This window comes from Lagopus muta, chromosome 13 (assembly GCF_023343835.1).
Source record: "Lagopus muta isolate bLagMut1 chromosome 13, bLagMut1 primary, whole genome shotgun sequence".
Classification (NCBI taxonomy): Eukaryota; Metazoa; Chordata; class Aves; order Galliformes; family Phasianidae; genus Lagopus; species Lagopus muta.
The window spans coordinates 2,230,370-2,256,151 of NC_064445.1; the positions used below are offsets into that span (position 1 = coordinate 2,230,370).

Consider the following 25,782-nt stretch of genomic DNA (forward strand, 5'->3'; position numbering starts at 1 on the left):
ATGCTGGGGCTGAGCACTGCGGAGGGCCTGGCAGTGGGCAAGCAGAGCTCCCCAGCACCAGCAGAGCAGCAGCTGGGCCGTCCCTGTGCGCCTGCAGGAAATCAGGAGCGAACCACAGCACTGCTCCATCCTCGCTGCACAGCTGTGGGTCAGCAGGGGGGAGCGAGGCTGCAGGAAACCACATGTGCACAGAGACACCAATGAGCTGCTGTGTCTGCAGCTCCCGGCCCAGCAAGGGTGAGACCAAAGGTTGCAGTGTGGGGACAGGCTGAAGACACCCATTGCTAAGCAAGGATGGGCCGCAGGGGTCCGTAGCAGAGCCGGTGCCTTTGATGTGCTTTACGGATGATGGCAGGAAGGAGATGAGAACAGACGATGGCAAAAGCACAGCATGAGGCTGCGCAGCCCTCATGGCTCCTCCAGCTCTGAGCTGGGGCTGTCAGCAGCCGTGGCCCCGTGGTGCTGCAGCCCATCCTGACCCGGAGCACAGCTCCAAGCACAGCACAAGTCCCTGGGCTGGCCGTGCCTTGGGAGCAGCGTGCAAGGAACGGCCAGCTGGGGATTACAAATAAAGCCCCTTTAGCTGATGTGCAATTAATTTGATAGAGCAGAGAACAAAAAGGAAATAGAGAAATTGAGCAAATCGTTTTAAAAATCCTTTTTTAAATCACCAAAAGGAGAACAGTTTGCCTGGGACTGGTCTGCCCTCGTGCACAGTGCTACCAGTGGTCTTCAAAACCAAAGGTGCTATGCATGCTGGAGCAACAACATCAACTACAGATGGTGATTTGCATTGTTTGGAAAGCTAAAAGAGAAAAAAGTATGTAACTTTTGCAACAAGTACCTTGCAGTAAGTAGCATAGGGCACAGCTACAGCTGAGGTGTCCAGCACAGAGCTGCAATTTTGAGCTTGCAGTACTGAGCATGAAAGCAAATGCAGCCTCACGAGGCAGTGGTGTGCCAGAAAGGAAAAACTCCAGGCACAGATCTATGGGTGACCTTCATCTCCAACCATAAACACTGTCCTGCAGCTGGGCTGTCACCCCAGCACTCTGCTCTCACTGGGTGAGCATGCAGTAATACTGGGGCAGACTTTTCTTGCTGTATTCCAGGCTGATTCTCGCTCCCCAACGTAGTTCCACCTCCTCAGAGGTGAGCTGCTGCTTTACTCTAGTGCTCACTCACACAGACACTATTCCTCACCAGAAAGCACAGACAGTCCTTAGCAAGGAACTGCTCCAAAAAGAATCGAGTGCAGCCTGAAGATTCACTTTTCTCCCCCTCAGCTGGCACCCAGCATGAAAACCTTCCTTTGGAGGGTGCTGTTGCCTTGAAGCAGTCCCTACAAGCATCACACAGAGCAGGGAGGCCAGGCGCAGTGATAGAAGGAGGCCCCAAAGGCACAGCTCCGTCAGGGCTGAGCTGCACTGCTTTCTTGCTCTCCTTTCAGTCGGCTCTGGCTCTCACAGCCATCAAACATGGGGAAAAAAAAGGGGGGAATGGTGGCTCCGTTCAGCACGGCCACAGGAAACACCTTCTTTGGAGTTACAAAGGTGGTTCATGAGATAAAACCACCATTTGTGGCTTTCTATAATAAAAGGCAGCTTCTGGTGAGCTCCTGTGCGTCAGGAAAAAGAAAAGGAAATTGCTGTCTATCTGATGTGACAGAAGTACTGGTTCCAGCTGGATTGTCCAGATGCACTTTGAATGCACTCATGCAGTATCAGTTCGTGATGGATTGAGGGCTGTACGAGTGCATTTTAACCAAGTTGATCAGGAACAGCAGCAAAAGGCAGCGGTATCTCCTGGGACAGCTGAAATACTTTCTGTCTGCAGCTATTTAACAGCCAATGATCTGCAGAAGCACGCAGTCAGACACACTCTTCTGCTCACTGGCTGCATTTCAGCACATCTGGGCAGTGCTCAGACAGAACCCACTCTGTAGAGCTGCAGCAGCTGCCTTACCCAAGCAATGGCAGCAGCAGTGCTTCGGCAGCTCCAGGGTCTGGAATTGCTCTGGAGCGACGCAGCCCCTCTTGTTCCTGCACTCTGCCTTCAAAGCTTCTGCACTGCAAGCAGCCCATGGTGCCATTCCTTCCTGCCGAGTGCCTCTGCAAGCAGCAATAATGAATTCCTTTATGATTCCCTTCCCAGATCCTCAGTGCAGGTTTTCAGTTTCTTCCATCTTAGATGAGAGCAGCTCTACCCAGCACTCAGTGGGACGCAGCTTTAGTTTCTTCCTTTGCTGTCAACAGATCCTCCATTTTCACTGAAACCTGTATTAGATGAACACTGAGCAGTGCTAAATCTCCCCCCCTTTGTTACATCCATTTTCTCCCTTAGTAACCTGCCCATCCTCACCTGACACTTGAGGCAGTGGCTGGAGCACCCACATACTTGAGCTCTGTGGCTTCCCTAAGGATCACAGAATGGCCAGGGTTGGAAGGGACCTCAAGGATCACGAAGCTCCAACCCCCTGCCACACACAGGGCCACCAACCTCCACATTTCACAGCAGCCCAGGCTGCCCAGGGCCCCATCCAACCTGGCCTTGAACACCTCCAGGGATGGACGGGGCATCACAGCCTCTCTGTGCAGCTGTTCCAGCACCTCGCCGCTCTCTCTGTAAAGAACTTCCCTCAATACCCAACCAAGGCAGGGACTTCTTGCACAACTCACTGACAAACCAAGCAGAACAACAGGCAGAAGACTGAGACAACACACACAGTTGAGTGTAACTTCACAGCTTCTTTTTACTATTGCATATTTTGGAATCAAAATATCTATTTACCAGCCACTCTGCTTTAGGGAAAGCCTGCCAGTGACATTCCAGCCAGGAGGCAAAGAGCAGAGGCAGCTCCTCAAGCAAAGACAGGTGAGAGCAGGTAAATCATAACCCCTCTCAGAAGTGCCATTAAATGCTGTATCACCTAAGCATGCCAGATGCTCATGCTGCTGCTGTCAAACATGGAAATAAGCAATGGAAACAAGAGCAGCAGCTGTAATCTCTCTCCAATCGTTTATCAATCATGCAATTACAGGCTAATTACAATTAATCAAGTGACAGGTGTAAACCAATGAAAGCCTTCAGAACAACCATCTCACCCCTATTTTAACAGGGTACCTACAGGCCAAACCTGAGTTTCTAAACGCTGTTGCCTTGGTACCGCATTCATCTGACAAATGCTTTCATCTTCCCTATTATTTTTAAGTCTGTAAGGCAGCTCCTCATGCTCTAAGGCTGCAACTCTCCCACACTTCTCCATCTAAACCTCTTCCTAAGCTCCCCTCTCTGCTCTCCCCTCTCCCCTGCCTCAACTCAAGAGCTCTAACTAAAGAAGAGAGGCAGAGAGGACTCCTGGCCCTGCAGATTCCCTCATGCATTGCACAGCATTAAACACGCTGTCGCCACTGGCACTGACAAGTGCTCAGCTTCCTGCCCCAGGCAGAGGTCAGAGCCCTACAGAAAGCCCTGCGTGCTGCTCAGGCTCTGACGTGGCACCAACAGCAGCGCCCTGCTGTCAGACAGCACTGAACACCGCAGTCCTGGTGATGCACCAACAAGTCCCACACTCAGCTTCTGTGCCTGCACTGCAGCCATCACCCACACGCATCACAGCTGCTCTTATTTTACTCTTAATTGCTGAAGTTCTCATTCCAAAGCACAAAACTCACTGGGTGATGAGGAGAACTGTTAGAAAATTCTCAGGGCTTAAAACCCCATTTATTGACCAACGCAGGATTTGCTCCATGATCTGATGCTTGACTTACTTTAATCCACACACATGCATTTTAGTGAAAAAAAAAATATCCCAAAAACAGAAGAGACAAAAACAGAAGAGACAGCACAGCAGATAAAAAAGGCTTAAAATCCACTTTAATAATGCATTCCTGTAACATTCCTCAGACAAACTCAAACTTTGTTAGTGGGACAATTACAGCTTGTGTTCAAACAGTTTACACTAAATGAAAAAATCTTGTAGTACTTCTACACAAAAGACAGGCAAGGTTAAGATTATACAAACATTTGTTTCAGTTAAATCTTCAGCATGAGATACAGTATCTTTTGTCCAATAGATTGTACTTTACTACCAGTAAAAATAAACAGCGATACAACACATTATCAAAAAGTTCATCCCAACCAGATCCTCCCAGCCACTCAGGCTGCACACGACGGTCAACTACTTTAAAGAAACAGATGGTCCAGATAAGAAGAGTAACTACAAGTTAGGAGGAAATAAAAAGAACAGAAATAAAATGAACATAAAGATCTCTCCAATTCACTGTATGATGGATCGTTTGGAGCAATATCAATTTACAGAATCACGGGAGCTGCAAAGTACCCAGATGCTGCCCTGGTTCTCCAGAGAATCCTTCCCTGTGCTACACTAAGAAAATAATTAAAAACAAAAAGCCAAGACTTACTGCAGTTGTATCTAGTTCTGCCTCAGGACTCCAGCTGCAAACAGGACACCTGGAATGGTGAAGGCATCGCAGTCCTTGCCAGATTTTACCGTTAGAGAACAACGACGGCAGCCTCCCTGAATCCATTTTCACATTGAAAGTGTAGGAATGCACCACATGAAATTCTCTATAAAACGTTTCTCAGTCAGACTGCACTCCCCTCATCCTAGAGTGGCTTAACCAAAGCAGGCCCTAATCGACTATTCGGATACCCACCCCCTGAGTAGAACCCTGTACGGCCTGCCAAGATTCATTTCCTCTTTGGGGCAAGTGCAGGGGGCAGCTTCATCCTGTTAGTATCTGCGACGCTTGTTGGGGCCAAATTCCCCCCCTGGATTTCCTCTGTTGAAGGCAGGAGGGTTCCCTCCCATGGCTCCCAGGCCTTCCATCGTGCTGCCCTGCCCAAAGCGATCCGCAGGCGGTGGTGGAGTCTGTATTGAAGTAGCAAGATGGAAGACAGCAGTTAGAAGCCATTCTGATTGGTTCAAATCTTGTCCAAATCCTGCCATTTCCATTTATCTTGCAATAAACCACCCTCAGCCATCAAAACTAACCCCAAAACCGGGCTGAGAAGGCTCTAATTGCAGTTCAGCACTGCAGGACCCTTCCCCACATATCCTGGAGTCGAGCATACTGGAAAGCAGCTCATACACCATCCCCAGCCACTGCCCTGCTGTGGAACGTGTGAGTAACAGTCTGGGAGAGGAATTTACATTTCCATCATATTTCCTCACCCAAACTGAATGTAAATGAGGAGCAGCACACTGATAATGCAGCACTATCACAATCCAGACGTAGACAATGCTGTGAATCCAAGATAAGTCTGAAATAGTGATCCTGTGGCTTGCCCATATCCCTCTATTTCCATTCCTCGGTTCTCTCACCTCCCAGTTAAGGCAATGCTACTGCACAGCCTCTTCCTTCCAGCAGGGAGAAGAGCAAAGGATTGCTCAGCTTGGAAGGTACCTCACAAAGTCCCCATCCAACCCTTGCTCTAAGCTGAGGCAGCTGGGAGGGCAGATCAGGTCAGACACAGCTTCAGCCCATCTGGTCTGAAAAACACCCAAGGACTGGAATGCAGTGACTCAGTAAGTCAAACTAAGCACCTGGCCTGGACAAAGGTACCTAAAAAAAGATCCATCTTTCTGGCCATTGGAGAAACAGCCCATTGCTTTTGGTCTGGGTGGCCTTACTCCAACATACTGATCTTAACACATTTTCTATTGTTTGTTTTGTTAGTTTGTTTGTTTTTTTTATTTAAACAAGGATTATGAACTGCTCAAGATGAATAAACCTGACTGGAAGAGCTGCCCTGGGAGAGGATCAATCCTCTGTCTGAGGGACAGGGGTGACAGATGCCACCAAAGCAATTATCTGTTGCAAAGCTCTGCAGTAAAGCCCTCAATGCCTGTCACCAGAGCTCGAATTCCTGAGCACTGTCCCTCCTTCCCAGTACAGCTACCAGGTCACCTCCACCCTACACTATTTGCTTCACTGGACTGAACTTCACTTGCAAAATAAGCAAGCTCCCACAGTTGCAAGCTGCAGACACGGAGCATCACAGCTTTATTTTCATAGAAACAGTAACAGCCAAATGAGGGCCAGCAGTTCAATCCCCTCACCTCGCCAAGGCAGCCCTCAGCACAGTGCCTGTGTGCAGACACCGCTTCCCCAGTTAAACCTGACACCCCCAACAACTCCCACAGAACCCGAAGCAACACTTTTAGCTCTCATTTGTAACAAGCCAGCACACCTGCACAGTTACCATTCACCACTGCAACTAGTAATGCAGCAACTGTAACTCCTGTCTAAATACCCTGATGTTTCATTTGATCTCAGTGGTATCTCAACATCCCCCAGGATCAGATGTTATTCTTAGAAGCATTTTTCCTACCCTCCTATGGAAATTTAGCAAACAGACTTTTTGCAAGCTAGCTGCAGCACTCAGTGACAAGTCTGGATGTTTCAGAACAACAGATTTCAGCTCCTATCAGCACTGGAATTAAGTTCCTTCGTCACTTCATTTCATGTCACTGTTACTGAAGCAGTTTGTGGGTTTCCTACGTAAGAGAAAACAAGCCAACGTTTCTCATCTTTTGCAAAGGATTTGTAATGAATGGAACTTCTGATTTCCATGAGCTGTGTTGAAATTTTAAATGTGCATTCAGAATTCTCCCTAGGCCTTTCTCTTCGTAAGTCAGCAGTGGCATATCTCAACTGGGAGGATGCCTGAGGTTTCCAAACACTTAAGGTCTGTACGAGGACCACTGGAGGTCAATGGGGTGGAAACCTGCACTGTGCTCACAAGGATCTGGAGATCCACCCTTCACTTTGGCCAATCAAGCACTTCAGCTTTCTTTGCCCTACAAGAAGAGTCACAGAGACCTTTTGCAAATACACGCAGTTTAAAACTAAGTTCTATATAAAACCTAAAAAAAGCAAATACATAAGTATAGCCACCACTGGTTCTTTGCTCCTCACTTCCTAAGCAAATTATCTGAACTCATTTCTGCATCCTCATTATTACTGTAATCATTTCAGCTTATTAGCATGGGAACTTAGTGTTTTCAGAAATGAGTTTTGGACGGAACACTCCTGAAAGCTCAGCTTTATGCTTCAAGATCCTGTGTCTCCAAATATTCTGAGTGCTTCCCAATAAACCATTTAAGAAATGGCTACGAATGGCTGCCAGGATCCTTCTAACAAAGGTTTTTAGCAGTACCTACATTCGAGGTAACGTAAGAAGGATGCTGTGGTTAAATCCTCAAAAACACCAACAAATAGCAAGATGAACTCAGACAGATCTCAGCAGCAGCCAGGTATTGGGGCTGGGGGGGCAACAAGCCTCAAGAGCACAGTGCTGAGCAAGGGAAACAACATCATGCACGCTTCAAAGGTGCACAGCTGGAGCTGCATTACCATTCCCATGGCTCCATCGGGTATCATGGCTCCAGGACCAGCTGCAGGAGGCGCAGCAGCAGGAACGTTGGTGCCACCCATCGCCCCTCTGTTGTTCATGCCAATGGTACCTGGAAAACAAAGCCTTATTTGTAGCAAACAAAGAGGAAGCTGGGGTCTCCTTGTCGCTCCAAAACCACAAAGCACCACATGAGCTTCCTGCAGTGTTGGATGCAGGGACAGAGTCCTGATTTACTAACGAGCACTATTAGGTCACGATAAACTGGTTTTGCATTCCACTGTTATCTGAAGCTACAGCAAATTCTGATGGTCACCATTTCCATGAACCACTGCTCCATGGCCTTCTCACTCTTATGCACAAGGCCTGGAACTCCAGATCATGTAGTCAAAACATGGAAAGACACAACTGAGATTACTGCCTGGGATCAAGGGCAGGTTGGTTCACATTGTACCACTTTCTTTATCAGTACACATTTCTTATTCACATATGGGTCTGACAGCAATTTCAGTCAAGACTTCTGCTCACTGAGCTTTCACATCTATACTGCCTCGCATGCAGCTTTTGGTGTATTTCCTGTAGTATGATTGCTTCCTGTCACTAAACTTAGAAACTGTCAGAGTAATTCTCTCCAAGGAGCAAATAAAACAAAACCACTCAACAAGTCCTGGATTTTTGTAGAGAAGGAAATAAACATGCATAGAAATGAAGAGGGCCACAAAAAAACCCCAGCAACAACAAAGAAAACCATCAGACCACACTTACCTCCCATTCCCATCTGTCCCATTCGCATGTCTGGTGGCTCCCTCTGGAAAAGAGAGACTCATTTCAAACAGTGAAGAAAACGGAGTTTTTCTTAATGAAGTCACAAATACGTTGTGCTCTGGGCTCTTTGTTACTGCACAGAAAAGTCATTCCTAGGGTGTATTTCAAGAGCAGAGCTACTCCTTCATGGTACAACATCGAGCAGCAAAGCAAAGCTACGTGGAGGGACTGTACTAAACTGCAGCACAAAGAGATACCTGACACCTGCCTGGTGAGATCTGCTGAGCAGCAGTAACACACTGTAAAGAATCAGTGCTGCTACTTCCTCAGCATAGCTAAGAAGCTTTTCAGCTTTTCCTGTTGGAAGGAATTCAAGCTTACATAACAAATATGCAGCGCTGGGCCACTTCTACAAAATGCCAGCCAGTGAGCTTAGGGCACACATCACACTTACACCTCACCACACAGCCAGGACCTTGGGGGGGCTTTCAAAGGGTAGATAGCAGCAGGACAAGGGGAAATGGCTTTAAATTGAGAGAGGGAAGATTGAGGTTGGATGTCAGGGGGAAGTTCTTTATAGAGAGAGTGGTGAGGTGCTGGAACAGCTGCCCAGAGAGGCTGTGGATGCCCTGTCCATCCCTGGAGGTGTTCAAGGCCAGGTTGGACGGGGCCCTGGACAGCTATGAAACGTGGAGGTTGGTGGCCCTGCGTGTGGCAGGGGGTTGGAGACTCATGATCCTTGAGGTCCCTTCCAGCCCAGGCCATTCTGTGATTCTGTGTGACCTACATAAACAGCAGTTGGACAGTAACTGCATTAGCTACACTCTCCAGACAAAACTATTAAGATTAAAGGGAATCAACAAGTGAGCGTAGGATGTAGTGAGTACAGAGTCTCTCAACCAACATCTTAAGTATTCACAGAAAGCCCCATGCTGGGAAGGGCAAAATTCTACTGATGTGGATGCAGTGGGGAAGGGGCCATTCGTACCGCGTCGGCAAAGTTCCCCTTGAAGCCTTCCTGCTGGCGCCTCATCATCTCTTCCTGCTGCCTTCTCATTTCTTCCTCACGGCGCCTGCGTTCTTCCTCTTGCCTGGAAAAAAGAGGTAAGGATGCTCAGCACAGCACACACCAGTCATTGGCATCACAGTGCTGCCTAGCAGGCTCTTGTTTTGGAGATGTGCAGCTTTAAAAACACGGTTCTGCTGAAGCTGTAAGACATTAGGCACCTCGTGATGAAAACAAACACCCATGAGCAGTTCTCAACACGCTCAGTTTTAAGGAATTCATTATAAAAACAGACCCAAGCTCACCCATGTACACAGCAGCTCCAAGTACGTGCTAACTATGTGCAATACAGTGCATAAAAGCCAGATAATTCTCAAGCTCCTTGTATTACAGAAGTAAACTGGAGGACCACGTGGAGCTTCTTACAATAACCCTGAGACAGCGAAGAGCTGGAATGGAGAGAGAAATGTCTGAGACTAAGTTACCTCCCAAATGAGAAGTCAGATAAGATACCAGATGGGGCTTCCCATCCTGCAGCATTAAAGCTGCTGCACAGATTCTCATTTTTTGACTCTGCCTTGGTCAAGGAGCTAAACTGAGATAGAGAATTAAAACAAACAAAAAAACCCAACCTAATGCTACGCAGCGTCCTTCACCTTCAGCAGGAACTCGTCCATCCTAAACCAGATGTACACTCCCCCTATTAACAGAAAAGGCCAGAAACAACAGCCCCTCTGTAGGTAGCAATTAAGTTGTCAGCTTGAGCAATTAGTGAACTGGAGAAGCTTTCTTTCGTATCGTAACAGACCCACAGTTTCAGAACTGCCTCCTTACCTGATTTCCAACTGTTTACGTTTCTGTACTTCCTGGTTATGCAATTCCTCCATCCTCCTCAGTTCCTCCTGGCGTCTCATTAAATCTGTGAAAGATGACAGATCCGCAGTTGGTTAAAATCAAGCAGCCATGCCACAGCTCAGCTTCAGCAGGCTCCATCAGCCTACTGAGCCACTCATCCTGGGATGCTGGAGGGTCTTGATCTGCCATTACAGTTATCTCAGACCGGTACCTTGCCTCATGAGCATAACTTGGTGCTCATGGCGAGCTGCTTCCATTTCCATCTCCAGCTTCTCTCGAGCTTCCTTGATGTTACGGTCTACCTGCTCTTGCTGCTGCTTCTCCATCTCTATTAGAGCCTTCCAACGCATGGCATACTCATACTCAAAGCTGCCAGGCTGTGCAAACCGAGGAGGTTGCTCACGCTCCCTGTCAAGCAAGGAAGAGTCAGTGAACGCTTCAACAAAGCGAAGAGGAACTAAGAAAAAAATAACTGTTTGTGTGCAAATGCAGTGGCAGATCCTTTTGTCAGTTAGAAATGCGTCTCACTGCAACAAACAGGAAACCTCTGTGCCCCCTGTTTTTGCACAAATAGCTGTGCTTTTGATGCCACTTCTTCCCCCCTCGAAAAACTGCTGTTATTGAAAGAAGAAATTTAGGCAGAAAACAAGCGCCCTGTCATCTCCCATACCAAGTAATGACACTGTGTTCCTAAGACACCAAGATACTGGGTGAAGGAAATTCAGACATTCTCTTGAATTTAGAATTCTCTTGAAACAAACAGGCTTTGCTCCTGCTGCACCTCTTATGGACAGGTTTACCCCAGAAACACACAAAGCCCAAAGGTGCAAGTTCACCTTGCTGATTTCTGCACCCCTGCACCTGGAGCATGCATCTCTTCCTCATGCATCCTCAGGGCTCCTGCAGCTCTCATTCTCCTTACTTGTAAAATGTATGACCTCACATGGTTTACTGATTCCACTGCCGTGACCACACGATACCTGCTTACACCAGGAAGCCCTCAAAGACAGCGGCCTTCCTCCTGCACAGCTCTATAATCCTTTAATGCTCTTCACACTATTCCTTCTGTTTTCACTGTGACTTTAAGTCTCTTTTTTTCTCCAGACTGTCCATAATGCTTAGAGCTAATGATTTAAGTCTCTGTTTCAGCTTCTCATCCAACCAAGGAGAACACACCCCAACCTGACACCATTTTCTACTCCAAGAACAGAAGCAGACAAACACTTATAAAGAAGTACATAGAGGCTGCCAGTCTCATCCAGCAGAGTGGATCCAGAAACACCACTTCCTTTCAGCTCACCAGGGCAAGGGAACAGTGCATGAGCACCTTCCTAAGGCTCAAGCAGGACAATGTCCTGGAGCCCACAGTGTCCCCTATGGAAAGCACATACTTGTGATATTGCTGGTTTTTGATGACAAGTTTTTCTGGTAGCCCCTCTTCATCATCATATTGATCCATGGGCTCCACAGTCACAGGCCGAGGGAATCTATAAAGAAAAGATGAGATGCTTTGAGGACAACTCTAGAATAAGCCTGCATTACAGGAAACCCTGTACACAAAGTCTGAACCTATAAAATATTGCTTTTAGTGCTGCTCAATGAAATTCAGAGCAGTCAGGGATCTGAACCAAAGTGAAACCTGAATTTTCTCCCCCTTTCCCCCCTTGCTACATGACCAACCACGGGCTGTGCGTGTCCTGTTCACAGCTGCCTATGGTGAGGAGTAACACTACTCCTTGCTGCAGATCACTGGCTGTACCACTCACACCCTCTTGGAGAGATCACCACATGCTGTTTGTTACTGCCAAACAGCAGAGCTCTGCCAGCTCCTGTTGGGCCCTGCCTTAATCTCCCTAGAAATCCACTGGCATGCTTCACAACAGACACTGCACCTGAGAGCTTCTGCCCTCCTCATCTCTGCATGAAGAAGAAAATTAATTAATAATACCAATTATCTCACAATCAGCTTCCCACTGCAGCACAGACACCACTCGCACCCTCAGCTTCTCTTTCTTAACCCATTTGCCACAGCTTTGGAAATGGAAGAAACAGTCATGCTATGCTGAGGAGCAAGCAGTGCTCAGGCTCCAGTAAAAAGACAGGACATGAGAGGCTGAAGGTCCACAGCAGTTTTCCAGCTTAAGGTGATACATGCCAGTATCAACTGCCTTATTTTCCAATGTGAACTCATCTATTCCAGCCAGCTCATGTAGCTGCTACTTTGTCCTAGTTCATGGCAGTAAATAACTCCAATCACAACCAAACCACACATAGAAATAAGCAACAAACTGGCTCCCCATCCCACATAATAAAAACCAGTGCAGAGTGCTAGAAAAAGAGTGAGCATTGCCCCCCAGGTGCTCTCTCTTACATACTGGCAGTGCTCAATTTGTTTTCATGGTTCTTTCAGACTACATATTTCTGAATCAGCAAGAAGGCAGGGAGTAAATAATGCAAATGAACTGAGAGAGCCCGAGAGCACCCTGGCAGCAACCCTGCTGCTGAGAACTGCAACTCCAATGGCTGCTCCCAAAGAGTCTCAGGCAGGAAACTGCAATGGGAAAACAAAACAAAAACAACAGAAAGCTGCTTTTTGAAACTGAATGCATTGAATACTGCTGTGCCATACACAGCTTCCCACCCCCCAAGAAAAAGAAGTGAGAGCACAACGCTCACAAAATTACTTCTGAAATTATCAATACAGCTCAACTTCAGGCAGTGCTTCATTATTAAATTCTAGGGACACACACAGAAGAAACAGTTTCTACTCTCAAAATACCAAAGATGGCCAACCACCCCCCCTTTTTAAAGCAACAAGGATTGCTCCATGGAGACATCCAGGGTCAGTCACTCACTTGTGCACATTCACATGATGTCCTCTGTTGCCTTACGGTATTTAAGCACGAGGAAAATTATTTCACTACTGCTAAACCCAGAACAACCCATCCATCTGACCAGCAGCTCAGACAGATCTGTGCTCACAGAGCAGCAGACCAGCACTCTGCCTCAGCAGCACTCACAGCGTGGATCCCAGCCCCACACCAGCGTGCACAATTAACACCCTGAGCTTTGTTTCCAGTCAGTGCCATGGGTGGTTTCTGAAGCACCTCTTGCTTGTTACAAGATGCTTCAATTGCTCTAAGGCACCTTTATCTACCAGGAGCTCACTGGGCAGCTTTGCACGCTGACCCCACCAGCAGGCTTTCCAAAAGGAAGATTTGAGGCTCGAGTTTCAGCATCTGTTCACTCTTGCTGGAAAAGCAGCTAAGTAAAATTCTCCCTGGGCAAACAATCTCTTGCCCCACGGCTCATCTGCCCCCACTGCTTCTAAGAAACATTGCTCACAAGCCAACAGCACCCATCAACCTGCACACATCCATACAACTCCTCGCCCTCCACACTTACGTCGTCAGCAGGAAAGAGCCATCACTACATCTGTCCAGGGCTTTCCTGGCAGCAGGCTTCCCTGAGAACTCCACAATGCCTTTCCCAGAGGATCTCCCTCTGTCATCCACAATCACCACAGCCCTTTCCACCTGGCCAAACACCGAGAAGGCTTCCTCCAGGAGCTCATTGGACACGAACTGAGGCAGGTTCCTGACTGTCAGCGACGCGCTGTGGCACGCAAAGCGCACCCTGAGCTGCTTCCCACGGAGAGGCATGTTGTCTAGTTCCACTTTTGCAATCTCTGCCAGAGTGCGAGTTTCCTGAAGATAAAAAGTCACCATTGAAGCTCTCAGAGCAGCATGGAATCAGCTACGTACACAACTGTCACAGACGTTTCCCCTGAGCATTTCATTGAGAAGACAGCATTTTAAAACATGCCCTCATAGCCATTCTCTGCTGTCAGTGGCTCTGAAGACACACGTAGAGTTTGGAGGGGAAAAAGAAATATTAGATGGAAGCCTTATCCAGTAACCAGTAGTAACAAAGCAAACAAGTTATCATTATCTATCAGATGTAACTCAATTAGAGCAACAGAGTCTAATAAGAAATGCGCTTATTAATTTGTTTTAAATAGTAACAATTAAAGTGTCACACACTGTTCAAGGAAACTTGCTGTGTGACAATCCATGAAAGACATCCTACTCCAGATTCATATACATCACTGCCAAGAAGTTTGTGCTACAGTAAAATGCCCAAAGACTCTGGAACTTCCCACTCACAGTGGGGCTTTCAGACAGACAGCACCTGAGCCACAGGTCTGAGAACCGTTCTGTTATGTCTGCAGCTCACTCTCTGCCCTCCCAGCCATATTTCAAGGTGATTATCCAGAGGCTTTCCCCCACCTCCAAAGCATTTGTCACCCCAGTAATGTTGTGTGATGCTCTGTGTTCACAGACACATCACGTTTGTGCCCTTCCAGGAGACAGAAGTCTACCTGCTCTGTAACAGCACTGTTCATGTTTTCCTTCTATCAGCTGATTCCAGAATAACTCCACTAATATCTCTGCATCCTGCCACAAGCTGCCTGAATTCACACTCCTTACACCACGCTCCAGACAAATCACTTGGAGAAGCTAATCCATGATCCCAGGTCACTGAACACCAGCAGCAGGCTCAGTGAGCAAGATATCTGCACATCTGTACTCCAAGCTCTGACACCCCTCTGCTGTTCACTGCCACCAAAACGCCCCTAGGGCAGCAGGGCACTCACCAGCCTGATGAAGCCAAAGCCCTTGTCCTTGTGTATGAAGACTTCCCCTGCCTTGCCATACTTCTCAAACAACTTTCTCATCTCTTCCTCTGTAATGTCTGGGGGCAGATTGCCCACAAAGAGGCGGCTTCTTTGGGTGAAGGTTTTTTCCCCAGGTTTCCGGAAATTCTTCAGGTCGATGGTCAGGCCTTCATCTGAGGGGAATAAGGTACACAGCTGCTCTACAGTTGGGGGGATAAATTCCATTAGGTTTCGTCACAGTGAACACAGAGACACAGGACAAATACAGGCAATACCACCCCCTCACTCAGGTCTCAAACCTCCCCAGCCATCTCTTCAGCAATAGGAGGATTCCATTTCACAACAAAGGTTTTTCTTAAAGAAAACCTGCCTGAATCTCATCAACAGCAGTGAAATACAGTTTAGAACTGAAAAAAAAAAATAACAGAAATGCCAGAGCTTGGAATAATGTGAGAGTTTTCACTCAGCTTTGGAGATCTGCCTAAGACGACTGGTCCACAATAAAAGCAATTGCAGTCACACTACAGGATTTTGCTGTTACAACCTGAATGATTACAGGGAAGCTGCAGTTCGACCAGCAATCAGATATTTTGCTGCAAACAACCCAGAGCACCAAAAAGAAATACGCAGAGGAGTTAATTTTGCTCAGATGGGTGACATTTTAGATAGATGGTACTGAACAGGATGGGATTTGGGTTCCAGAGCCTTGGGTTCCAAGCTGAAGAGAAGGCTGGGATGGTGAAAATAACAAAAACATGTAAACAGCCCCTTAGGTGAGACCTCAGACAAATTACAGAGTTCGTTATACAAAATCTGTATTTCCTAAGTAATGCCACATCTACCAATAATAAACAGCAGTGCTTACATCAACACCCTCAATCCCACATGCACTCTTTAGCCCCCAGTTCAGCAAGAATCTAGCATGACCCTGGAAGCTGCAGATCCCACGTGAAGGTTGTCTGACTCTGCCCCCTTTCTTAAAGGCATACAGGAGCCCTCCACAAGCTGTGGGAAGGTATTTCACTCTTTTTAATTCCTCTCTTCTATTTATTTGGCACCAGCACTCTGCACATTGAGCCCTCCCCCAATTGCTTTGCAAAGGAGACACTTCATGGCCACAAGAAATAAACCCGAGTGGTTTGATTCAGACAAGAGCGTGATACTGACCAGAATGGGCTGTGCATGCAGACAGTGGCTAAGGACCACACTTTTATGAGTACAAGCACTCCTCTACAACTAAAGAAGTGAGACTGACTTATCTATAGAGAACAGTAAGTTCTTTACATCATGAAGAAATCACAAGGTGAAGTGCTTTGTTCTGTGAACTTCTCCAGGCCACTACCAAAAGTATTTGGGTTCAACTGCAAGGCCTGTGATTTAACTGAGCATCACTGTTCCACCTTAATTAGATCAGAGGGATGCAAGATGCAGGCTGCCCCTCCGAGTTGACCTCCAAAGAACACACTGATGACTGCTGTAGTGTTTCCAGACTAACTGGAAGCACAGCAGTCGGCCACCCTGTTCTACCATCTCCCATGAACCTGCTTAACAGGATCACTTCATAAAAAACCCATGCATTTTTTATTAGCCTGCTGTCTGCCTGCATGGGGGTGAGAGGGGTTCCTTTCAACCTGCAAGCAGGACAAAAAAAACCAAGGGAACCGTGCATAAGGAACACAACTGGAGGGGCAGTGAGCTCAGAAAATGCTTCTGAGAAAGCAAAGCACAGGTGTGACTTTGGGATCTTTGTTTTGAAAACTGAGCAGAAAGACTTCAACAGAAAACTGGAATACAACCAGAGCACCTGCTCCCATCCCGCCAACACGATGGGGCTGCACTGAACTACACTTGTGGCCCACGGGGCCGGGTTGGACAAGGCTCCATTAGCACACAGTGCTTCAGCTCAGAACCACTCTCTGAACACCAACTGACAGAGCCGCAGCCCGTGCTGATTAAGAACTCGGAAACACCCTCAAGTAGAGAGAACCGCAGCACTGAGGGCAGCTGTTTGTGCACAGTGAGGCATTCTTACGTGCTCCTGAGCATCTCGGGGACCTTCCATGGTAAAACTGAGTTTTTGTGGCTGTGAACAACAGTGCTGAGGGGAACAAGGCTCAGTGGGCACAAGTGGACACAATGAGCCCAGAAATCTTTTATAAGATTTACAACCTAAGCGATTCTATGACTCTAAGGACAACTGTGTCTGCAGAGAGAGCAGCTCTGCTTCCTTCACATTTAAGGAAAAGCGCATTGAGAAACCCTTTTGTGGAGAGAGAGTAAAAAAGGAACGGGCTGAAAGCTGCCTGAATTCATCTGCGGGGACGGAAACACCACTAAGAACTGAAAGCCTTCAAAGTGCATGCGAACTTCCCCGGAGAACCCCGCACAAAAAGGAACCCTTTTTCTTCACCCAGAGGGTGGTGAGGCACTGGAACAGGTTGCCCAAGGAGGCTGTGGATGCCCCATCCCTGCAGGCATTCAAGGCCAGGCTGGATGTGGCTCTGGGCAGCCTGGTCTGCTGGCTGGTGACCCTGCACACAGCAAGGGGTTGGAACTAGATGAGCACTGTGGTCCTTTGCAACCCAGGCCATTCTATGATCCTACCAACCCGCACAAAAAGGAACCCATAGACACAACGAGAGCGGCAGCCCCGATCCCAGGCGCTGCGGGACTCACTCTGGCTGTTGGCCTGCTGCCCGTTGGCAGGGATGGAGGGCGGCGGGTGCTGCTGGTGTTGGTGCTGGTGCTGCTTCCGCGGCGCATGGTTTTGTTTGTCCATGTTGAAGCCCTTGTTGCCCTGCATCTTGCCCACCTGCGGGGGGACACGCACCGATAGGCGGCGGCTCCGAGGCTCCGCGGCCCCGAACCCCTCCGGCAGCGCCTCGGCGAGGCTCGGCGGCCGCGTGCGGTGGCGGGGCGGGGCGGGCCGCGCTAGGCCGCGGAAGGCCTCGGCGGCGGAGACCGAGCCGGCGCGCCCGGCCCCGCGGCGGAACGGCCCCGAGCGGTGGCCCCGCGCCGGCCGCGGCCTCACCTGGCGGCGGACGGCGGCGACGAGGAGAATCGCGGCCCTTCGGCCCCGCAGCGGCCCTGAGAGCAGCGCGCGCGCGGCCGGAACTCGCGCAACCTAACCTCGCGGCCTCCACCCGCGCTCCCATTGGCCTCCCCGCCGCGAACGCCGCGCTCCCATTGGTCGCGCGCGCCGCCACTCACCGGCCTATCGTGGCGGGGCGGGCCGAGGCGGGCCGGCGGCTCTTTGCGAGGAGCCGATTGGCCGCGTTTCGGCGGCGGCCCGCAGCGCGCGCTGCCAATCACCGCGGCGGGCATCACGCTGGGTTGAGAGGCGAGCAGAGAGACAAAGGAGACGAGCGAGCGGCCGGCGGGCGCCGCGCAGGCGTTGTGAGGCGAACGGCCGCACAGGCGCAGTAAGGACCGAGGGCTTTAAAGGGACCGCGGCGCCTTCGAGCGCGTGCGGCGTCGTGCGCGCGCGCGCGCGGTGTCTCCCCCCCTCCACTCTCCTCACAACCGCGTGCGCGTGCCCGGGCGGGTGGCGGGAACGCCGTGAGGGGAGCGGGGCGGCCCGGCCCGTAAGTACCCGAAGCCCGAGTGGAACCTGGGGTCTCCTCGCGGAACCGCGGGGCCTCCGGGGACCGTCGTCGGCCACGGGGCTCCGCGGGGCGGCCGCAGGTGCTCGCGTTCGGTCCGCAGCCGTTCAATAAAGCCCTCCGCTTCCCTCAGCGACACGCAGCGCTCGGGCGTCTCGCAGCCCTCACGGGGTTCTCCTCGCCTCCGCCAGCCTCAGCCCCGCTCCCCGGAGACAAAAAGCGAGCTGGCGGCTCCGGGCACGGCAGGTGGCTGCGAGCAGCGTCCCGAGGCGGGGCGGGGAGCCCGGCGGCGTCCCGGGCGGGGGGCGTCGCTGTGGGGGGAGGGGAGTCCGCGGTGGGGGCGGGGCGCGGGCGGCGGGCGCGGGCCGGGGGCTGCCCCTCCCGGGGGCGGTGCCGTGTCCCGGGCCCCCGCGGAAGCCCCGCCCGGCCGCGCTGTCACTCACCGCCCCGGGGAGACGCTCCAGCTCCGGGGGAGGCGGCGGTGGCGACGGCGCCCGGAGCGGGCCGGGGGGCTCCTCCCGCGCGGAGGTAGAGGCGGGAGCGGAGCGGCCGGGCTGGGCCACCTGGGGCGGCGGCGGACTCGGGGCCGTGCGGCGAGAGGGTTAACGGGGGGGGAGCGGGACGGCGATACGCTGTGCGCCGTGCGAGCAGTCCTGCGGGGATCGAGGTGCCCCGTTCCAGTCCGCGCCGCGTCCCCCGCGCAGCGCCGTGCCCCCGCCGGGGTGCGGCCGCTGCCCGCGCTCGGCTCCGCGCTGTCGCTTCTCGCGGTCCCGCTCCTCCAATGAACTCCGCTCCGGGTTTTCCGTCCGCCCGGCGGAGTGCGGGGCTACCGCGCCGCTCCCGGGCTTGCGTTCCGTTCCGCGTTTTTGAGGCCGCCGCTCAGCGGCCAGTCTCGCGAGCCCCGGCCCCGCCGCAACCAATGGGGATCCGTCCCTCGCTTGGCGCAGCCAATGGGGAGCTGTCTCCCCCCCACCTCGGGCTGCGGCGCGCTGAGGGCTCCGAGCGGCGCCTCCATTTAAAGGGGCCGCGACCCGAATCCGGGCTCTGGGCAAAACGGGCGGCGCAGCGCTGGGCAGCCCCAGGTACGAGCGGCGCCGCCCGCGGGCACCTCCATGCGGACAGCGCGGGGCCGAGGACTGAAAGGCATGGGGTGCGGCGATCACATCGAGGCGCCCTGTGGTGGGGGGCCGTTGCTCGTCCATGGGGGGCGGGGCGGGCGCGTGCGGAGCGGGGTCCGGGTGGGGGGCGGGGTCCCCCCGCAGGATGGGGGGCGGAGCGCTCGCCCCGCGGGAGGAGGCGGGTTTGCCGCTGGGCGAGGGGGCGGGGTCGGCTGTAAGCGCCCCTGCCGGTGGTGGCCGCTGGGGGGCGCCGTAAGGCGGGGTGGGAAGGTGGCAGCGCCCCCTCGCGGCCACCACGGGGCGGTGCGCTCCGCCGCGCCGAGGCCGGGCGTGCCTGCACACAGCCAGCGCTCTGCTAACGGGAGCGCGGCCCGGTGCGCGTGGTTCCTTGGACACGGCGTCTGTCTGCCCATCCGTCCGCGAGAAGGTGTGGGAGGCCCCTGAACCCCGTGCATCGCCTTGCTCGGTAGCGCCGGTGCCACGGCCCTGGCTCTGGTTGGCACTGACAGGGCTGGGAGCTGCGTGCGGCCGCACGGGGACAGGCTCAGCTCTGAGATCGCTCGATGGGGTCAGCGTGGAGTGCTGGTGGGGACGGGAGGATCAGCCTCCTGCTCAGAAATGGTCTCTGGGGTCTGCTGTTGTGATGAGCTGCTCCATTCCTGCTCCTTCCTTCCCTCAGCCCTAGCTCTCATTCAAGGCTGTGATGTATTTATCTCTCGCTGCCACTGCATTCCCCAAGAAGACTTTCAGACCTGCCTTCTCTCAGATCGTCCTCCGATCCCAGGATCAAACCTGAGATAAGAGCACAGCTCTGCCCCCGCCCCCAGGGCTGCCACCTCTCAGCCAGCAGCTGGTGGCTCTGCTTGCTGTACTCCCATACTCTGCCCACACTTCCCCTTCATTTGGGGGATGCAGCTTGGCACAGCCATTGGCGCACAGTGATAGCAGGGCACACCTGTCTCTTGGCAGCCCTGGCATGGAGCGAGGGGCCGAGGCTGAGCCCACAGCCTGCCTTGGGTTGCAGATCCTTGTGAGATGGCCAGTGGTTTGGGGATGCACGGCCCTGATGGACACGTTTGCTGTCAGAAGCCTCTTGTGTAGAAAGCGGTGAAAGCAAAATGAGGGAAGAATGTGGTTGGCTGCAGCTATGACAATTAGTCTTGTTATCTGGATGGAGATTGTGTTAGGATAGCATTGTTTTAATCTTGGTAGCGTGTTCAAAGTGCAAACTTCTTCCTTCCCCTGCTGGCAGCACAGGTTGGGAAAGGGCAGTACTTGAGACCGTCCTTCCCACCTCTTTGGACTCAGCCATTGGTCTGTGCAGTGCAGCATCACTGCAATCAGTTTTACAGTGCACGGGGGTGAAGCATCCCAAGGCTGACACTGCTTTTAGGGGACCCGATGATGGGGACCTTGTAGAGGAACCTGGGACTGCAGGAAGGGCTGACTACATCTCATCTTGCGCTTCAGTCGTTTCGGATCTCTAAGGCACCTTAAGGAGAGCTTTGTTTTGCTCTCACAGGTACATTCTCCCTGAGAATTCTCTCCTGTTGTCTCCTCTCTCTTCCCACCGTGATAAGTTTCAGGCAAAAAACAGCAGGAGGACAGGATGGGCTTCAGGTCTGCATCCCAGCTGCTCACAGCGGAGCTGCCTTCAGAGGAGGCTGCTGAGGGCTTTGTCTTGTTGAGCACTGAGGAACTCCGGGGCTGAGCTGCCCCTCATGTCCCTTAGGGTTCCCAATCACTTGCTGTGCATGGAACCCCCCTCTCCTGCTCCCAGGTGGCTGTGACTTCTGTGGGGAAGTCCAGGACTGTGTTGGGTGCTGTGACGTGCTCCAGCCGCATTTAGCGACAGGAAGAGAGATGGGCATTTTTCTTGGACCAATCTCCATTTCTGTCTTTCAATCAGCACCTTAAGGTCATTAAGGCAGCTTCGTCAGGTGCTGCTCAAGTATGCTGTGCACCTCCTTGCTTTTTTTGCTGGGCATCAGGTGGTGCTCCCACAGGTTTTTAACCCCTTGTGTATAACAGGGATTTGGCAGATGCTGTCACGTGGCAGGCAGTGAGCCTTGGAAGCAGCGCTGCTTGTTCATTCTGCAGACACAGAGCAGTACAAGTAGCAGGAGTTTTGCTCTCTGACCTGATCTCTGAGTGGAGTTGGTTCTTGAAGCTGAATTGCTCTCCAGACGCCAGGTGTCAACTGCTAAGGCCTCTGTTTTAACACAGCCAAACAAAGAAAGTTGTGTTGGACTGCACGTAGACTTGTTGCTCGTTTCTCTGCTGCAGGGCCTTGACACTTACAGCCTGGAGGATGCTGGTCTCAGGAAAAGATCTGAGAGCATCCAAGCAGCTTCAAACCGCCACCAGGATGGCATCCCTGATGGATAAGTGTGCTTGTTTTTGTTGTCATGGGGTTTAGTGCTGTTACAGAAGTGCTGGATTAATAGCAGATGATGATGGTGTGTGTGGAACGTAGGCAAGTGCCTTTGAAGTGCTGTAAGAAGTCTTCTGGTCAGTGTAATTCCAGACAATTCTGCAAGAATTTGGAAACTTACCTTTCTCCTGCTTGAAGCTAAGATGTCATTTGGGGAACACAAGGTCAAAATCTAGTCTGGCTGGTCCTGCCTTTGAGGAACTGGCAGGGAACCCCCGGTGTTCTACAGCATCCCCTGCTCTGTGTTGGAAGGTTTGGGCCCTGTTGCTGCTGTGGATGACTGCTGTCACAGGATCATAGAGTGGCCTGGGTTGAAAAGGACCACGATGACTGTTTGGTTCCAACCCCCTGCTGTGTGCAGGTCACCAACCAGCAGCCCAGGCTGCCCAGAGCCACATCCAGCCTGGCACTGAATGCCTGCAGGGATGGGGCATCCACAGCCTCCTTGGGCAACCTGTGCCAGTGCCTCAGCACCCTGTGTGAAAAACTTCCTCCTCATATCCAACCTAAACCTCCCCTGTCTCACTTTGAAACCATTCCCCTTGTCCCATCACCATCCACCCTCACAAACAGCCATTTTTCCTCCTGTTTATACGTTCCCTTCAAGTACTGAAAGGCCACCATGAGGTCTCCCCAGAGCCATCTCTCCTCCAGGCTAAACAAGCTCAGTTTCTTCAACCTTTCTTTGTAGGAGAGTTGCTCCAGCCCTATAAGCCCAAGGCCTGCACCCTAAACTGGTGCTCCTGATGGAGAAAAGTCTGGCTTTGGCGTTTGCCCCCTGGTTTGGGGCTGTTGGACAGCCATCATTGGTGTCGTGGGGGTTGTCCAGCTTTGACTTCCAGCCCTTGGAGTCTTCTTGTGCATTTGTCATTCTGAAGACTCCTTTGCTCAGGACCTTATTTTCCTTTAATTATCATTTGCAGGTGTGTCACATCTCCCCATTTCTTTCCATAATGAAGTAGGTTTACCACTGGAAGGTGAGAACATCCCAGCTCTTCCAGCATCTGTCTTCAAGGAGCTGGTGATGGCTTAACGTAGTGCTGTGTGGCAGCGGGTTTGGATGGCACCAATGGTGGTGTGTGCTTTGAATAATGACATTCTGTTCCTTTCTGGAGAATTTTCACTGGACTGAAGCCTGTCTGTAGCAGCACACGTGGTTCCCTGGCGATTCTTTATAAATTAATTTGCTTTAAAATGAGTTAGCCAATCTGTAATAAATGTTTGCAGCGCTTCAATCTGGAGGCCTATAAACTGCCTGGATAAACTCAGATAAATGGCTGTGATGAAGTGAGCTTTTACCCTATCTGTCATTCAAGGTGCAATGGTTAATGAAGACGTGCTGCCCAGGACCGTGCTGTGAACGTGTGGTTGGTGACAGCAGGGTGGGATGTGCAGCCTGCGGCCGCTGCCCCTGTGCTGCAGGAAGGCAGTTGCGAGGCAGCTGCGCCCTTCTGCATGCAGCAGAGGTTTGCAGGCATTCGCTGCGCTGTGAGGGAATAACGACATCATTCTTCGTTTTTTCTCACTTTCTGATTTTAATTAAATACTTGATGGTGGCTCCTCATTTTTTCCAGGTAGGCCACGTATTCCCCTGCTAACAGTCAGCTGAATAAAGACGCTCAGATGTGGGAGATCTGTGCTGTTGCAGCACCAGCGATGTCTCTCGTACTGTTTTTAATAAGCAGGTTGCCAGGTGTTCCTGGCTGTCCCCATAGAGCTTCCTGGTCCAAGAGAAGACCCTTGTGCCCTCTTTGGTGGAAAGCCAGGGCAGCTCTGCTCTTACACACGGTTGGGTTTGATGTTCTGAGCTGCACCCCGTGCCAGTCGTGTGTTGGTGGAATCCCATGGCCTCTCTGGAAGCTCTGGGTGCTGCCTGAGAAGCACTGTGCTGTTGTGCAGAGGGCTTCACCCTCAGCTTACTGCTCCCAGGAGTTACACTTGCTGACTGTTCTGGAGAGGATGGTGCCGAGTCCCAAGTGAGGAGATCCCAAATATTCAGTGGGGCGGCTGCACCCTCTGCAGCTGAGCAGGATTGCAGCAGTCTCCTCTTTTTAGCAGAGTCGTGCTCCAGTGTGCTTCCCTTGTTGCCAGGTATGTGGCTGGAAAGCAGGAGGATTTCAGGCAGACGGAATGAAAAAGGAAGTAGAAATGTGGCAGATCATTTCAGCATCTGCCAGAAACAATAAGCTGTTATTTGTCTGTTGGAGGTAGTGAGAAGAGACCTTACCAGGAGGTGAAGTTCACGTTCAGTTGGCAGCATGACTCGCTGTGAAGCTCAGCAGAAAGTCTGGATGAATTGGAAAGCCTGGGGCAAATAAAGCAGTGTTTCTTACCTTGCTGCAGCTCAGCAGCTCTCATTTTCTCAGGTACAGTTCAGCTTCAGAGCAGCGGACAAGGCTGGAAAGCATCCTTCTCTCCTGTCCTATGGGCTGCCTTCTTGATCCTGAGCAGCTGGCAGCTAAAAGTCACCGTGAAGAGTGCTGTCAGGGAGACAGGATTGCAGTGATGGGCAGAGACATTCCTCCTTTCCCACCCAAACTACTTGCAGCATCGTTTTGGGTCCATCGCCACGCAGACCTCCTCAGCTTTTCCAGATTATTATAAACAAATAGCAAAAGTCAGCACCTCTCTGCTTCCGTATCTCCTTGTCATGGATTTCTGCTGCAGCACAGCAACTTCTTTTTAGAACAAAATGGCAGATTGCAGAATGAATGGCAACGGGAGCTTTTGGAGGCGCAGAGCATGAACTGCTTCAAAGCAAACCCACAAGGATTCATCCGGAGATGTTCTCAGTGCAGCTCAATCCAAGCAGTTCTTCAGCAGCTGATGGTCCTGTTCTGTTTCTTACGCTCTCTCCCCAGGTATCTGTTCTTGTGGCAATAGAAACGAGGTGTTTGAATAGGCCCAGAGCCTGAAGGCAGTGCTGAGGCTTACGCTGTTGGAACCACGTGCTGTCAGTCTATTTGAAGAGCGCGTGGCTAGCACTGCAAGTTGGTCGGTTTTCGTAGGCTGTTGCACTGTCCTCTGATTCCTTATGCTCCAGAATTTTTCCCAGGGTCTCTCCATATGGTCGGAGCATCACCTCAGTGATGTTCGCTGCATCGACTTTCTTTGTTCATTTGGGTGGCTCGACCTTCCTGCTGTATTGCTGTAAGGTCTGCTGTCTGGCTGGGGAAGCAGGGGACGGCTTCCAGAAGGAAGCACTGTTTCTATCAGGAACAGCAGAAAACACGTTGATCTGGAGAGGATTCTCACCGGCTTCAAATCCTCACGGCCTCCCTTTCAAATGTCTCTGCTTCTATTTTGCTTTGTTCTTCTCCCTGTCATCCACCTTAAAGCACACGTTATGTTCTGCATTGCTGTGGGATTGGCTCGTTCTGGAGGCTTTGTCTCCCGTGTAGCTGGAGGAAACGAATGGAATAATCAGTCCTTAGTGATGAAATTTGCTGAGATGCTGAAGATGACAACTTCTGTGCTTGTCTGTTGCTGAAGCAGAAAACGTCGCTGTGTTTTTTAGATAAAACAAAGAGATAATGACCTGTAGAATACAATTCCCCGAGCCCTGCTTAAGTGAGATTCAGAAGTCGGGTACGTTCTCTATCCAAATATTTCCTATTTTGTTCTGAGCGAACCATCTGTGAGGGAGCCTCGGTGATCCTTTCAGGATATGAAGAACCGATCAGCCATCACCACTGAGATTATTTCATCCTTCCTTCTTTAATGGTATAGACAGACTGTGCTCACAGTAAGCCCAAACGAGCAGCAACACAGAATTTTCTGCTTGAGAGCTCAAAACAGTGCCAAATTTAGGGTTAGAATGATCCTGGTACGGGGATAGGCTGCTGCCATGTCTTCTGATCACATTGCCTTCCTTCCCCACGGTGTGGAGTTCAGCCTGTTTTGGGGACATGATGCTCCATCGGTTCACGCTCTGCATCGCCCCT

At 51.2% G+C, this 25,782-nt stretch overlaps 2 protein-coding genes across 9 annotated transcripts in view; one reads left to right on the forward strand and one right to left on the reverse strand.

Moving 5' to 3' along the window:
• Positions 1–3,854: 3,854 nt before the first annotated feature.
• On the reverse strand, positions 3,855–18,827 carry NONO (non-POU domain containing octamer binding). 4 transcript variants are annotated; one of them, XM_048959294.1, is made up of 11 exons: positions 18,730–18,827; positions 17,361–17,496; positions 14,664–14,884; positions 13,412–13,713; positions 11,398–11,493; positions 10,218–10,414; positions 9,986–10,070; positions 9,134–9,236; positions 8,146–8,188; positions 7,383–7,492; positions 3,855–4,894 (listed from the first exon to the last, which is right to left on the reverse strand). In XM_048959294.1, the coding sequence occupies exons 2-11, from the start codon at positions 17,485–17,487 to the stop codon at positions 4,757–4,759; spliced, it is 1,422 nt and encodes a 473-aa protein (XP_048815251.1). In that variant the 5' UTR covers positions 17,488–17,496; positions 18,730–18,827; the 3' UTR covers positions 3,855–4,756. The 4 variants fall into 4 exon arrangements, with proteins under 4 accessions (XP_048815251.1, XP_048815249.1, XP_048815248.1 ...); XM_048959292.1 differs by lacking the exon at positions 18,730–18,827 and adding an exon at positions 17,895–18,012 and having other exon boundaries at positions 14,664–14,857; XM_048959291.1 differs by lacking the exon at positions 18,730–18,827 and adding an exon at positions 17,895–18,012.
• Positions 17,998–25,782, forward strand: part of ZMYM3 (zinc finger MYM-type containing 3) — a 30,105-nt gene continuing 22,320 nt past the window's right edge. For 2 of the 5 annotated variants that reach the window (XM_048959285.1, XM_048959290.1), the window contains exon 1: positions 18,156–18,268. The gene's annotated coding sequence lies outside the window, so the exon portion shown is untranslated. Of the gene's footprint in view, positions 18,107–18,155; positions 18,269–18,706; positions 18,815–18,933; positions 19,369–25,782 lie in introns of those variants that run through there. The other 3 variants (XM_048959289.1, XM_048959286.1, XM_048959288.1) reach the window with 3 other exon arrangements.